The 15,257-nt window shown below is 41.2% G+C and overlaps 1 protein-coding gene across 5 annotated transcripts in view; it reads right to left on the bottom strand.

Moving 5' to 3' along the window:
* tenm1 (teneurin transmembrane protein 1) overlaps positions 1-15,257 on the bottom strand; it is a 2,368,941-nt gene that overhangs the window by 97,317 nt on the left and 2,256,367 nt on the right. For all 5 annotated transcript variants that reach the window (XM_072595290.1, XM_072595294.1, XM_072595295.1 and 2 more), the window contains one exon: positions 3,286-3,518. In XM_072595290.1, coding sequence (XP_072451391.1) covers positions 3,286-3,518 — 233 coding nt within the window. The remainder of the gene's footprint in view (positions 1-3,285; positions 3,519-15,257) is intronic.

Raw genomic sequence — 15,257 nt, 5'->3', positions numbered from 1 at the left:
TCTATACAGGATTGTCAAGTTTAAATTTCACAGGGTATTATGAATAGTCATCTGGGAAAAAGCCACAGCAGTAAGCACCATGGCAAAGATGTGTTAGATCTAAGAGTAGTTGAGGAGCCTGGAACTCCTTAAATGCATGTAAGTTTGATGTGACTCAGGATGACAAGTTGTCCAACTAAGTTTCCTTTCATTCCATGGTAAAAATTAAGAAGACTATGGGAACAAGCATAAGCTGATTTCTTCTGAAGTAGAAGGAAAATTTGATTTGTCAATAGCTCGCGCAAGTGGATAATGCTTGAATTTATGTGGAATACGAAATGTGTCAAAATTATTGAGGCTGTTAGAACTCGGTTTGCAATTTGAGGACTGTTAGAGTTTTTTTGTGTCAGATATTCATTCACTATACAAGTGAGAGGAATCTAAATGTTTTCTGGAGTAAGAATGGAATGATATTACCAAGCATTAAATGGTGTTGCTAGGTCACAGATTATGAATATATCTTTGCAGCATTATTTGCCAGATAATAAGCTCGGCAGCAACTTCCATGTTTTCCTTTAACATAGGGTTGACAATTTTCTGTTTTCTCATCGAACAGCCTCCAATAGGTTGCACACCTTATGGGTTGGCATTAAACACAGTCATTGGACAAAAATTAGTTTGTCAGAACCTTCATCAATAGCAAAGGAAGAGAAAAACAAGACAAAGTATAGGTGAGTCATTGCACATGAGATATAAAACTAAGAGAGTCGAGTGCTGATCATAAGAAAAAAAAAAGAAAGTTGGGAATCGGAAGTGTTTGAAATTATTGTAAAGAGACAAGTGCATTCATGTATCTAGTGAAGATTCTTGAAAGGTTCTGTCAGTTTAGATCATTCCCTTGAAAGAGGAATCTAGGAAGATGATGACAAATACCCATAGTTCAAGTTGCTCCTAAAATCCAATGTGAAAGCCTGAATGAAAGGAAATGTCACAAAGAAACAAAGTCTGCCTGAATCACAGAGACCACTGTGGAGCCAGGGTCTTTGATTAAGACTAATCAATCAATCAATCTAACCATTAAGGGGAGTTAGTCATCAAAGTTCAGGATTTATGCAGCTAGACATGTTGACAGAACAAAGTGAAGCAAATGGATAAAGAGAAAATAAACCAACTGAAAGAGAAAATGCTGCAGGGTTAATTGAAAAGTATGTTGGAAGAAAAAAGAAAGTTGTTATTTTCATTAATGCTTATGAAATGATGACAAATTTTATTATGTGCACCTTGATGTTAAGCATGGCCATGAGTTGCCATGTCTTCAGTTGTCGAGGCTCTGAGCTCAGCAATTCATCTCCCAACACCCCTTTGTCTCTCTATCCCTCAGTCCTCACTTAAATAGCTTTTAAAAACTTACTTCCTTGACCAAACCTCTTGGTCTCTTGTCCTCATTTCTCTTCATATAGCATAGTTTCAAATTTTGATCACATTCTTATGAAATGTTTCAGACCATTAGTATTATATTTAAAGGAACTATTCTGTTGCCCTTAACTACTTTTTATCAGTAAATAAATTTTTAAAATTGTTTCATTTATTCCATTTTTTTAATGACTAAAAAAAATTCATATCTTTTTGTGAGTTGGATATATATTAGGCTCGGAATTGGAGTGAAATGATATTGTCTCAATGTCATTCCTTTCTAAATCTGCTTAGGGCAGCATGGAGGCTCAGTGGTTCGAAATGTTGTCTCACAGCACGTGATACCTAGGTGACTGTCTATGTGGGGTTTGCACAATCTCCCCATGTCTGCGTGCGTTTCCTCTGGGTGCTTTGGTTTCTTCTCACAGTACAGATTAGGTAGAATGATCATGCTAAATTACCCATAGTGTTCAGGAATGAGCAGGCTAGGTGGGAAGTGTTGGGTTAAAAACTGAAAGAACTGTGGATGCTGTAAATTAGAGACAAAAATAGAAATTGCTGCATAAGCTTAGCAGGTCTGGCAGCATGTGTGGACAGAAATCAGTGTGAACGTTTCGGGTCAAGTGACCCTTCCCCAAAACTGGAAATGTAGGGTCATAGGAATAGGATCGAGGTTGGGTCTGAGTAGGATGCTCTTCAGAGGGGTGGTGTGACTCGATGGGCTGAATGGCCTGCTTCCACACTGTAGGGAATCTATGATTCTGAATCATTGCTTCTTCTAGTTATTTAGCCCACCTACAAACGGTGGGCTGGAAGCAGATACTCCTTTTATTCTGCATTCTCTTGTCCTTTTTCAGCCTTTAACCTTTTCATTATTCCTTGGCACTGTTAGAGGTACAGAAATGTTCCTGACACTAGAAATCGGCTGCTGTAAGTACATGATAAATGACTGACCAATACATTTCCTGTTTATCCGAATGGCAAGTTGCCTTTGTGTGATTCTGACAACTCGCTTCATCAATGGTTATGAAAATTGATCAAGCCTCCTGCCAGTGTCATAAAGGGAGAAGAACTATCTGACATATGCTCTGAAGCAAATTCACCCTTTTTATCTCCAAAATTGTGTGAATGCAAAATGCATTTGGACCAACTTTCTGCAATCCACTCTTGTCACAAAGAAACTCATCCATTTTAAACAATGTCAGCACCTTCATTAAAATAACTGAATTTTATAAAATAACATGTTTACTCATGTGCTAACATCATACAAAGTAATTTTTAGACTATAACGTGCTCTTATTTGAAGACATATTCTGAACACATGATATAGATCTGCTCTGTACAAATTACTTCCTGTGCAACCTCTTCTTGAATATTTTTTATGTGATTATTTTACACAGCTCATTTTCTGAATGCTTTGCTGTAGATAATGGTTCCAGACTGCTGGGCAGAAGATCTTTCTGTATTTGTGATAGCTGAAGATTCTGTACGGTAAGCTTACCAAAGCCAAATGACCAATAGGATGCTCAGAGCTCGAGTTCCAGGATGACTGTAAGTGTGACAGGAAGACCGTAAAAAGTTTGGATTTTAGGATAAGCTAATGACAAAGGAAAATGACAACTTCACCTATGAGTCATTGTGTACCACCATGACAATCGGTGGTTATAGCAGCTTGACAATAGATAGCAATACCAAAAATGACACTTGATATTCACCTTAAATGCAGTACTTGTGGAAGAACCTGTCACTCAGGTACTGGCCTCTTCACTTACCAACAAATATGCACCATAGAAAACTGTCTCACACCCAACAAATTTGTGCATGTTAATCATCTTATCAATGGAAGAATGCTAACTGAGTTAAATTCAAGACTGTACTGAAAATGTACTTTACCTCTGGGACTGGTGAGAGAGGCTTCAAATGCTTTGCCCCCATCTCCACAATGATTCTGATCAAATGGGAGACACTGATCTCCAGTTCCAGCCACCACCTGAGAATTTCTTAAGATGTCCTTAGTTTGAACAACTGATTTCACTCTGTACACTTTCCTGCTGCTGGTATCTGACAGGTAAAGCAACCCGGAAACAGGGTCCACGGCGAGGTAATACTTGTGAGCAGGACTGTGGCTGAATCAAAAAGTAAAGCATGTCAGAAATTAAAGAACAAGCTTCCATTTCCATGTGCTTTCTAGAACTGTATCGTACTAAGAAAGCTGTAAAAATGCTTAAAATGTTTACAGTGTTTGTAGTTAAATCTAGCAATGTTAAGAGGCATTCTAACATCACTGTGATATCCTTGAGATTTTCCATTTGTAATTTTCTTTAGGTCAAGGTGACTTTTCAACGATCAAACTTACAGGGAATATTTTGTAGTCACATCCTTCAAAAAAATAAAAAGACTGCCATGATAACCAAACTTGTGAATATGACCATGGAGTGCATTAATTTCTCTTTTCCAGTCATACTAAATAATGTATAATCTTTGTAATATAATGACATATAAATCATTCTGGCAAGTTTTCATGGTTTAAATAACAATTTCCTCTTTGGAAATAAGACAAGCAACATGAACTGCTTGAATAAAGAAATGAACTTGCTAACAACTTAGACATGACTGATTCATTTATTTCATTACCTCACTTTAGGATATTGGTTTATGTAGCATGTCAGCTCAGAAACCAATCTTTATTACCATTGTAAATTATAGCATTAAACTGACCTCATATGGCAATTTTAGTGCACACCTGAAGCTGTGGCCCTATAATATAATATTTGAAAGGTTCTATGTCCTGTGCACAATGTCCTTGCATGTGGTTGACCATCTGCCATGTAGCTGTTGTCTGTTCAGAGATTCTTGGAAAAATCTCTCAAAAGCTATCAACCAGCAGCTGATGCCATGTATGAATCATCAATTCTGGTGCATTATTACTGTCAATGAATGACAAACAACTGCAACCAGCTTTGTTGCTGAGTGACACACGTGGCAATTTATGCATCCTTCTCCTTAAATGCTTGACAGATAGCACGACTGAATTTGGTTGGTTAAACACTGATGTGGTGTCTGCTTTATGTCCCACTGGGTACAAGCACTTGCTCCACCAGCTGTAGTTTTAATAAGTTTTGCCAGCTTTCAGCTGGCATCAAGCTGTCAGCCTGATGGAACCTATGCATCTTGCCCTACATGAAATCCGTCACTTTGTCACACTGAAGAACAAGAAAATCTCTTACAGACAAACATTAATGATTGTCACCTTGTTTACTGTGGTCTTTATGTTTAATGTAAAAACCAGCTTTCACGAAAGTAAATCATCCTAGCTGGATTGTGTCAGTGTATGAACTCAGCACCAGTACTCCAACTACATTGGCCTATTTTAAATTGGAACAAAACTGTGCAGCCACTATGAGCAGATAGAGTTGTGTATATGTGTGTAATACAAATTCATTTTTCCCAAGTTTATGCACAGAAAGGGACTAAGATTTACTATGCCAGTTATTTTTCTGTGCACTACAGGATGATTGCTGCTGAAATGTGCTAGTGATCCTTGATGAATTGCAAGAACAATTAACTGTTTGCATTGTATGACTAATGGCAGTGAAGGATGGCATTGGCTTCTGTTTATGCCACATGCTCCTTCTAGCAACTGAGTCTGTATCACTGATTTACAGGATTCAACTGCCTTTCATACACTGTTGCAATATGGGCTTAATTTTATCGAGGTCTAAGCAATGTAGTCCATCTCTATGACTCTATGTGTGGCGATGCTCATCTCAATGTTGTGATCATTTTGCTCCATCTTTTACATTTTTCTCAAGTGGGGTCGTGCATTTCTCACCAGGCAGTGGTAAGTTTCCACTTAGTGTGATTAAACTTGTTAAGCTCCCTGTCAACAGCCCAACTTACCTCATTAATATTCTGCTTCCAATCTTACCAAACCTGACAAGCAGCAGTGTATGGTTGTATCAATATAACCACTCAGCCCATGGCTAGGACATGGCTGCCTATCATAACTGCTTGTTCATTGTTTGACAACACATTCACCTGGCATCTACTTGCCTTGCCAGTGCCAATTGGCCAAATCACACAACTCGGCAAGTGGCTGTGTTACTCAGTATTCCTCAACCAATGGTCTTTATATCTTATCGTACAGCAGTGTGCCATGCCAGCATCAAACCTGTATCAGCAGCATTAAAGCCAAACACACACCATCTGCAGCAAACAGTTGGCTATGTCTAAAAGTCTGAGCGATATAGTCCTCAGTGAAGTCCATGGCAGCACCCATAAGTCAGGGTCGCCGTGCACAGTTAGTTAATGTGGCCTCCATACCAGTCCATGGCTTTTGCCTTGATCAGGAGTCCATTCCGAGTGGTTTAATAAATAGATCTGTGTCTCTATGGCCCAGGGAGTGGATCATGGTCTGTCCTTTGTTTCCAATAATGGTAGCAACCACGCATCATTAGGCTTTCATAGATGAATAACATTGTTCTGAATACTCATGCACAGTTTATAGTTTAATATGCCATCTCCCTGGCCATTCTGCAGCATCAACCCTCTCTGTGTATTGCACTTCACTGAAACTGTGATTGCTGGGGAACTCAATGACAACTACATTCCTGCATACACAGTCACCTGACCAGTAGAGAATGTTGAATGGAGTGTGCCTAAGGTGTGAGACTGACTCAATGCCATGCATTGCTTCTCCTGCTTTAACAAGATATATTTGGCACTCAGCGCATACACCCATCCACTGTGCATCAGTAGTGTCAATGAAGTGATGCCATAGAGTGGAATAAAACTCTGGCCTGTTAGGGGATGTCTTCTCCTCCAATGACAGAAAGGGGGCAAATCAGTAATATACAAATAGGTGCTATGGCTGTTTGTGCTGGTACATGTGGAGAAAAGGTGTTGAATTGTTCTGCAGGAGTGAGACGGCAGTATGGAGGACATGCAACAGGACTAGTGATTTGGGGGACTGGAAGGCAACGAGATCAAGTGAGGAAAGATGGTGCATCCAATAGAGGGTGGCAGAGCATAAGGCGAGGTGGGATGTGCAGTCAGAGACTGACTGAGTCTGCAGTCAGTCCTCCAGATCCTGGAGCTGCCACTGCACCTAGAGGCGATCTTTGACAAGGCTGCTTTGCCTGGTGGAGTGGCATCCTCCGTTGATCCTCCGGGAAGAGGACTGCTGTCATCTGAACCATCCTGTCAACCAGGACCTCCAAGGTCCCTGTGGCAGAAAGCTGGTGACAACCTCGCCTTTTCAGCTGTGTCTCCTCACAGTGTTCAAAACTGAGCATGGCAGCTTTCAGTTTGTGTGGTGGTCTTCCAAAGGTGGAAGCAAGGGATGCTGTCCTTCTGGTGGATATTGACTGAGTGGCAAATTCATCCAGAAATGGAGCATGGTAAGATGGGGCAGAGATTGACTGAGATACTTGCCATCGGGGCAAGAATAGCAATTTTGATGAGGTATGGCAAAGGATCGCAGGATAGCATCATGGCAAGAATCCCCAAACCATAAGACCATAAGACATAGGAGTGGAAGTAAGGCCATTCGGCCCATCGAGTCCACTCCGCCATTCAATCACGGCTGATGGGCATTTCAACTCCACTTACTTGCATTCTCCCCCTAGCCCTTAATTCCTCGAGACAACAAGAATCTATCAATCTCTGCCTTGAAGACATTTAGCGTCCCAGCCTCCACTGAACTCTGTGGCAATGAATTCCACAGGCTCACCACTCTCTGGCTGAAGAAATGTCTCCACATTTCTGTTCTGAATTGACCCCCTCTAATTTTAAGGCTGTGTCCACGGGTCCTGGTCTCCTCGCCTAAGGGAAACAATTTCCTAGCGTCCACCCTTTCCAAGCCATGTATTATCTTGTACGTCTCTATTAAGTCTCCCCTTAATCTTCTAAACTCCAATGAATACAATCCCAGGATCCTCAGCCGTTCCTCATATGTTAGACCAACCATTCCAGGGATCATCCATGTGAATCTCCGCTGGACATGTTCCAGTGCCAGTATGTCCTTCCTGAGGTGTGGGGACCAAAACTGGACACAGTACTCCAAATGGGGCCTAACCAGAGCTTTATAAAGTCTCAGTAGCACAACGGTGCTTTTATATTCCAACCCTCTTGAGATAAGTGACAACATTGCATTCGCTTTCTTAATCATGGACTCAACCTGCATGTTGACCTTTAGAGAATCCTCGACTAGCACTCCCAGATCCCTTTGTACTTTGGCTTTACGAATTTTCTCACCATTTAGAAAGTAGTCTGTGCTTTTATTCTTTTTGCCAAAGTGCAAGACTTTGCATTTGTTCACGTTGAATTCCATCAGCCATTTCCTGGACCATTCTCCCAAACTGTCTAGATCCTTCTGTAGCCTCCCCACTTCCTCAGTACTACCTGCCTGTCCACCTAACTTTGTATCATCTGCAAACTTCGCTAGAATTCCCCCAGTCCCTTCATCCAGATCATTAATATATAATACGAACAGCTGTGGCCCCAACACTGAACCCTGTGGGACACCGCTCGTCACCGGCTACCATTCCGAAAAAGAACCTTTTATCTCAACTCTCTGCCTTCTGTCAGACAGCCAATCCTCAATCCATACCAGTAGCTCACCTCAAACACCATGGGCCCTCACCTTGCTCAACAGCCTCCCGTGTGGCACCTTATCAAAGGCCTTTTGGAAGTCTAGACAGACCACATCCACTGGGTTTCCCTGGTCTAACCTACTTGTCACCTCTTCAAAGAATTCCAACAGGTTTGTCAGGCATGACCTCCCCTTACTAAATCCATGTTGACTTGTCCTAATCAGACAATGCTCTTCTAAGAATTTAGAAACCTCATCCTTAATGATGGATTCTAGAATTTTACCAACAACTGGGGTTAGGCTAATTGGCCTATAATTTTCCATCTTTTGTCTTGATCCTTTCTTGAACAAGGGGGTTACAACAGCAATCTTCCAATCATCTGGGACTTTCCCTGACTCCAGTGACTCTTGAAAGATCTCAACCAATGCCTCCGTTATTTCCTCAGCCACCTCTCTCAGAACTCTAGGATGTATCTCGGAAACAAACTCGATGTGACTCAAAATTATCCAAAAACCATAAAATTCTGTTTTCTATGTATGTGTCTCAACAGTGTACCCTTCAGCAGTCATCTGGTGTTATTCAAATTGCAACTTTTCCCATGTTGAGGGCACAATTCATTCGACTCATAGTGACACTGTAAGCACGCCAAGAGGAGCTGTGGAATGTATCCATTCGTACGTAATCCGCTGCTCAGTGCTAGTCTCTAAATCAAAAGGGCCAAGTATTCAAACCCTTGTCTGGAGATTAGAGCATGTAATTGGAATGTGTAGAAGTAAAAGGTTTTTAGTTTAGGCAGGCTTGATGTGTCAGTGCAGACTTGATGGGCCAAAGGGCCTGTTCCTGTGCAGCACTGTTCTTTATTCGGTGTTCTGATTATACTGATACTTCAGTGCAGTATGGCATGAGTGCTGCACTCTCAGAGGTGTCATATTTTAGCTGGGACATTAAACCAAGATATTTTCTGTCCTCTCAAACAATCATGTTATATTCATTCAAGTAGGTTTGCCCAGTATTCTGGCCAATATTTAACCTTAAACAAATAACTAACAAAATAGATTACCTGGTAATTTATCTACTATTCACAAGAGTTTGAAATGTGGAAATTAAATACCTTCATACGGTGCTATGTAACTTTATTCTAAAGGTCTAATTGCAACCCTCAGTTGTAGAATCCTGCTTCATTCAGAATACTTCATCTGTCATTGTGGCTCAACCCCGTCCAGTTAGCACTGGAACTGTTGACAGTGGTGCTAAGTGGTGGGTGGGGTAGCAGCCAATTGAAGTGGCATGTGGGTAGAGTAGCAAAGGGATGAAGTGGCTAGTAGGTGGGTTGTTGAGCAGTTGTCAGTTTGGGGCCTGTAAAGTCAATCTTGTGGGTTAGTCAGATGGTGGGGGCTTGTTGTGTTGGATTGTGGGAGATTTGGATTTGATTATTTCATTCACAGGATGCAGGTGTTGCTTATTAGCCCAACATTTATTGTCCACTCCCAACTGTTCTTGAGAACAAGGTATTCCACCTCCATGAATACCAACAGTCCTCTGGTGTAGGTGCACCCACAATGCTGTTAGTGAGGGAGTCCCAGGATTTTAATGAAGCAACAATGAGAGGACAACATATCGTTGCAAGTCAGGATGGTGAGTGACTTGGAAGGGAACTTACAGGTGGTGGGGTTCCATGCATCTGTTGCTGCTGTGCATCTTGTTGGTAGAAGTTTTGGTTCTTGAAAGAGCTGTCAAAAGAGCTGTGGAGAATTGCTACTCTGCAGCTTGTAGATAGTATACATTGCTAGCACTGTGATGGGTGGTGGAGAGAATGGATGTATACGGTGCTGGAACAAATGCCAGCCAAATAGATCGTGCTGTGCTTCGTGAATATTGTCGGAGCTGTGCTATTCCAGGCAAGTGGGGAGTATTCTATCCCACTCCTAATTTGTGCCCTGGAGGTGATTGACAGTTGAAGAGTCAAGAGGCAAGTTCCTTACCACAGAACCCCCAGCCTCTGACTTGTAATTTTAACCTTGATAAAAGGCTTCAGCTTGTTGGACTTGCCTTGGCGGTGATTTTTACTACATTGGAAATTATTTGTTTTGATCTGCATTTCTTAGCTTCAACTTTCAGTGCTACCTATCTCTCTTCACTTTGTCCCTTAGAAGTGGAATAACAAAATTAGTGGGGTCAGTATCAGTAGCCTTCACCTCAATTATCTATCACTTGACAGGATGGAGGAGATTTGCATGAAGTTCCAGTGAACAGGAGGTATTATTCCAAAGAAGGGCTTGCAGAAAGGGGATAGATTTCCTCGTTATTACCAAGCACCAGGATTTTAGGAGGCTCAGAGTTTCACAAATGGTTTCTGATATTTGCAGCCTCCTGGAAAAATGCTTCCTGCCAAATAGACCAGGTGGCAATGTACTAACCATGACTCTTCGTCGCAATCTGCTTGCTCACAACTGCAACTCTCAATTGGCTGATGTTATGTTGCTCAGGGTTAGAAAATCAGTTCACTGCTCTATTGATGAGGCCAGTGAGAGTGAGTGCTTGCTTGGCTTTGGTCACTTTGGCTGGCTTCCCACTGGTCCAGTAAGTTTTAGGCTGCACAAGTGGTAATGGAGATTCACTCAGATCACCTCAGAGTGTTTATCAACTCAAAAAGCTGTCAGTGCCAAAGGACCATAATGCATATACGTACAAGACTCTTGTGGAACTGCCATAATACTTACATCCTGAGTCAGTTAAGCTTCTGTGAGATATTAACACACAAAGCAGAGTTAGTGAATAACTCCTTGATTGACTTGAGACACTCCAGCCTGGTATAACTCAACTGATCACCTCATGGCAATTAGGTTGGGTCAGGTGATCGTGAAAGCAACCTAGTTTTCTTTTGTCTACACAAAAAAAGAAGTTGCTGGAAAAGCTCAGCAGGTCTGGCACCATCTGTGAAGAGAAATCAGAGTTATCTGAGGAAGGGTCACCAGACCAGAAACATTAACTCTGATTTCTCTTCACAGATGCTGCCAGACCTGCTGAGCTTTTCCAGCAACTCCTGTTTTTGTTTTTGATTTACAGCACCCGCAGTTCTTTCCATTTTTATTTTGCCCATGATCAAATCTTAATAAGAAATAAAGACACTAAATTAAGACTATTTTTAGGATAGTTTAGAACGCTTATGGATTTAGCTGGCACAGTATTGATTTAATCTTTCTGGAAAAGCATAAACAATTATCAACAGTCAGGGAAAAAAAGAGACAAGATAGAGATAAAGGATATAAAGATCGCACTCTAACTATTGAGGCCACTGTATTTCTCAACTGACGTGAGGGAGTCTCCTTGTATCCTGCATATACCTGTATCAATGCAAGGGCCAGAAAATGACCCTCGGCATGAAGTAAATTAAAAAGCTGAGTGATGAATAGAAAGGGAAGTAACCATCCTGACATCTTTGGTAACTGTTCTATGTTGTTCAGTTAGAAAGGTTCAAGCAAATTGTTGACATAAGATAAATGATCAACCTCTAGCAATAAGGTACTTAACTAAAATTCTCAGACACAGGTGTGGTCCACATCAAACTGCAACCTTCAGATGAAAAACAGATCAGGGAAGATGGAGGAAGATTGGTAACGAATTCTTGAAAAGGTTGGCTAAAGCATAGAATTTTGCAGTTATGAATTATTGAGATCAATACAGTCAGTGCCAATTAGCTGTTCCTCCTCCAGTATCAGTAAACTGGTTCTCAGCTGTTATAGGTTGCATATTTTTCCTATGTATTCAAATAATAGGTCATATCTAAGCTGTTGTGTGTTAGTAAACTACCTGAAAATACTTACAAATATCCAGCTGCCTATTTTCTGGATGTGTGGTTGTCAAACCCAAAATGTTACAATGTCTTAATTCTTTAACTCCTTTTTCTCTGCCCTCCCTTTGAAAATGTGGAAGGAACTTTGCATATCTTTTTCACTAAGTTTGAGACTATCTGCTGCTTCTTCCATGTCTCCTTGCACACCAAAGCAAATTTGTAACTTAGCTCTCCAACCCTAAACCAGCAATTAACTTGAATTTCTCCATGATCTTTACCCTAATTCAAAACTTTGCCTTGCTTGGCCCCATACAAGTTAACGTTGTAAATGGTTGTCTATCCGTAAACTTATGTTCCACATTTTCAATTTAAGTTATTGTCATTATCTCCTTTTCAAAGAACCCATTTTAACCGCTTTATACTTGAAAGTTGTTCATCTCTAACTTCCTTTTCTTAGCCAAAGTTTTTGAATGCCCTGTTTCTGTTTGAAGTTCTCCAGCTACATGACACAGCATCGATAAAGCCCGAACCTACATCACAGTTGAATTTCTCCTCTGACTGTGCTACATTGCTACTTTAGTTCTCCACATCTTTCTCTGCTAATACCCTGACTGTTGCCCAGCTCAGTGGGCTTACTATTGCTTGTTTTCACTTGCAGCCGATTGGTGTGAGAGTATCTCCAGCTATAGTTTCTCTTTGCACTCTAAAAGCACACCTCTGGAGTCCACAAAGACCTATTCATGATATATATCTCCCTCATCTACATAAAGATGAAACAAAATGAATCGAGTCCAGTTTGTTTTGTGAATTGCATAATTATACATGCAAACTTGTTGAATCTGTGGCGCATTCAGTTTCAAACATGACTCAGAGAGTTGGAGCTTGCCTTAGTGATTAAAGATGCACTCAGTCATATTTTATGTGTATTCTGTAAATAACATACATATTTTAGTCACTTCACGAATAAGCAACAATATTATACATGAATCTTTAAGTATCTCTGTGACATATATAGCTCATACTATTGTTTAATAGGTCTATAAAAGTCAATCAGATGAAATATTGCAACTTTGATTCTTCAATGCTCCATAAGTGAAGGTTATGCTTTTCAATTTATTATTAAAGTAGTCTAGTTGTTTTTGAATTGCGATCATGCAAGGGATTTTCTTTCACAGACATGTGGGGAAGGGATAGAATTTTAATCCTCAAACACTGATGGGGTTGGGGCAGGTAAAAAAGTACAAATTCTAAAATCTTAAAGTATTACTCTACCCACCCATTTCTGGCTTTAACAGGAAGAAATTTATGATGGACCAATATGTTGTTAGAAGGTGGTTGCTTAGTAAAATATGGGGTGGTATGGTGGCTCAGTGGTTAGCACTACCGCCTCACAGTGCCAGGGACCCGGGTTCGATTCCAGCCTCGGGTGACTGTGTGGAGTTTGCATATTCTCGCCATGCATGTGTGTGGGTTTCCTCCAGGTGCTCCTCCCACAGTTCAAAACAAAATGTAAAGGTCAGGTGAATTGGCCCTGCTAAATTGCCCATAATGTTAGGTGCATTAGTCAGAGGGAAATGGGCCTGGTCAGGTTAATCTTCAGAGGGGTGGTGTAGACTTGTTGGGCCAAATGGCCTGTTTCCACACTGTAGGGAACCTAATTATTGCGGGCGGCTCAGTGGTTAGCACTGTTACCTCACAGCACCAGGGACCCAGTTTCGATTACAGCCTCAGGTGACTGTCTGTGTGGAACTTGCACATTCTCTCAGGGTGCTCTGGTTTCCTCCCACAGTCCAAAGATCTGCAGACCAGGTGAATTGGGCAATATAAATTGCCCATTGTGTTAGATGCATTAGTCAGAGGGAAAGGGTCTGGGTGGGTTACTCTTCGGAGGGTCGGTGTGGACTTGTTGGGCCGAAGGACCTGTTTCCACACTGTAGGGAATCTAATTTAATCTAATCTAAAATCTTTTAAAGGGGCTACATTCATTGGATTTAAGAATAACTGCTTATGTGGGAATCCAAACAGATAAAAGGAATTGAAAAGTGTTGGAATAATTTTTAAAATCCTTTCATGGCTATATGCATCTCTGTCAAGGACATCATTTGCTGTCCTAATTAGCTTTTAACTGAATGTAATGACCTGTCAGCCAGAGGGCAGTTATTGTTATCTTGGTGTCACATGTATGTCAGATCAGATAATGCCAGAAAATTTCCTTCCTTGTAGGACATTTACAAACCAGATTTTTTTTTAATGCCAATCAATGGTCACCATTCCTGAGACTGGTTGTTAATTCCAAATGTTATTAAATAACTTTAAATTCTACCAACTGCTACTGTGAGATTTGAGCACTGTCCTGACAGCCATTAGCCTGGGAGTCTGCATTATGCGCTCAGTGACAATACCATTACATTGGCATCACTTGACATGTGGGCCATGAGGAGGTGGATATTTTCTCCTGTCCCATAAACAAATCTCTTTACATATCGTGCGATTAACCGAAGGCCCTTACAAACTACAATGATCTCTGACTATCTACCATCCCACAACAGTCCCATAATCTCCAACTCAACAGCACCCACTTCATTCCCATGATCATTGGCTATTTGAGTCCCCAATCACAATCTTTTATTGGCCCTGTATCCATTTTCGGTTTTTTGTACTTTGTTCGCTTTTGGATGAGAAATCCATTGAGAAGATTTAAAAGATATTCTGCAGTAGGTTCAGCAGAGATGTTCAGGAATGTTGCAACAGCAGATCTACCTTCTGTAAATCCTTCCCCTTCCTTAGTCTTTACTTTTCTTGACAGCTCTGAATGAATGATTTCTGTTAATGGACAGACACAGTGACAGGTTCTGATCATGTCTGCAGGGCCATATTGCTGCAGTCAGAGGACACTTAGTCATAGAGTCATAGAGATGTACAGCATGGAAACAGACTCTTTGGTCCAACCCGTCCATGCCAACTAGATATTCCAACCCAATCTAGTCCCACCTGTCAGTACCCAGCCCATACCCCTCCAAACCCTTCCTATTCATATATCCATCCAAATGCCTCTTAAATGTTGCAACTGTACCAGCCTCCACCACTTCTTCTGGCAGCTCATTCCATACACGTACCACCCTCTGTGTGAAAAAGTTGCCCCTTAGGTGTCTTTTATATCTTTCCCCTCTCACCCTACACCTATGCCTTCTAGTTCTGGACTCACTGACCCCAAGGAAAAGACTTTGTCTATTTACCCTATCCATGCCCCTCATGATTTTGTAAACCTCTATAAGGTCAATCCTCAGCCTCCAACGCTCCAGGGAAGCCAGCCCCAGCCTGTTCAGTCTCTCCCGAAAGCTCAAATCCTCCAACCCTGGCAACATCCTTGTAAATCTTTTCTGAACCATTTCAAGTTTCACAACATCTTTCCGATAGGAAGGAGACCAGAACTGCATGCAATATTCCAACAGTGGCCTCACCAATGTCCTGTACAGCCG

The sequence above is a fragment of the Chiloscyllium punctatum genome, chromosome 25, assembly GCF_047496795.1.
Source record: "Chiloscyllium punctatum isolate Juve2018m chromosome 25, sChiPun1.3, whole genome shotgun sequence".
Classification (NCBI taxonomy): Eukaryota; Metazoa; Chordata; class Chondrichthyes; order Orectolobiformes; family Hemiscylliidae; genus Chiloscyllium; species Chiloscyllium punctatum.
The sequence above is the reverse complement of the archived record's forward strand: the minus strand, read 5'-3'. Positions and strand labels throughout refer to the sequence as shown.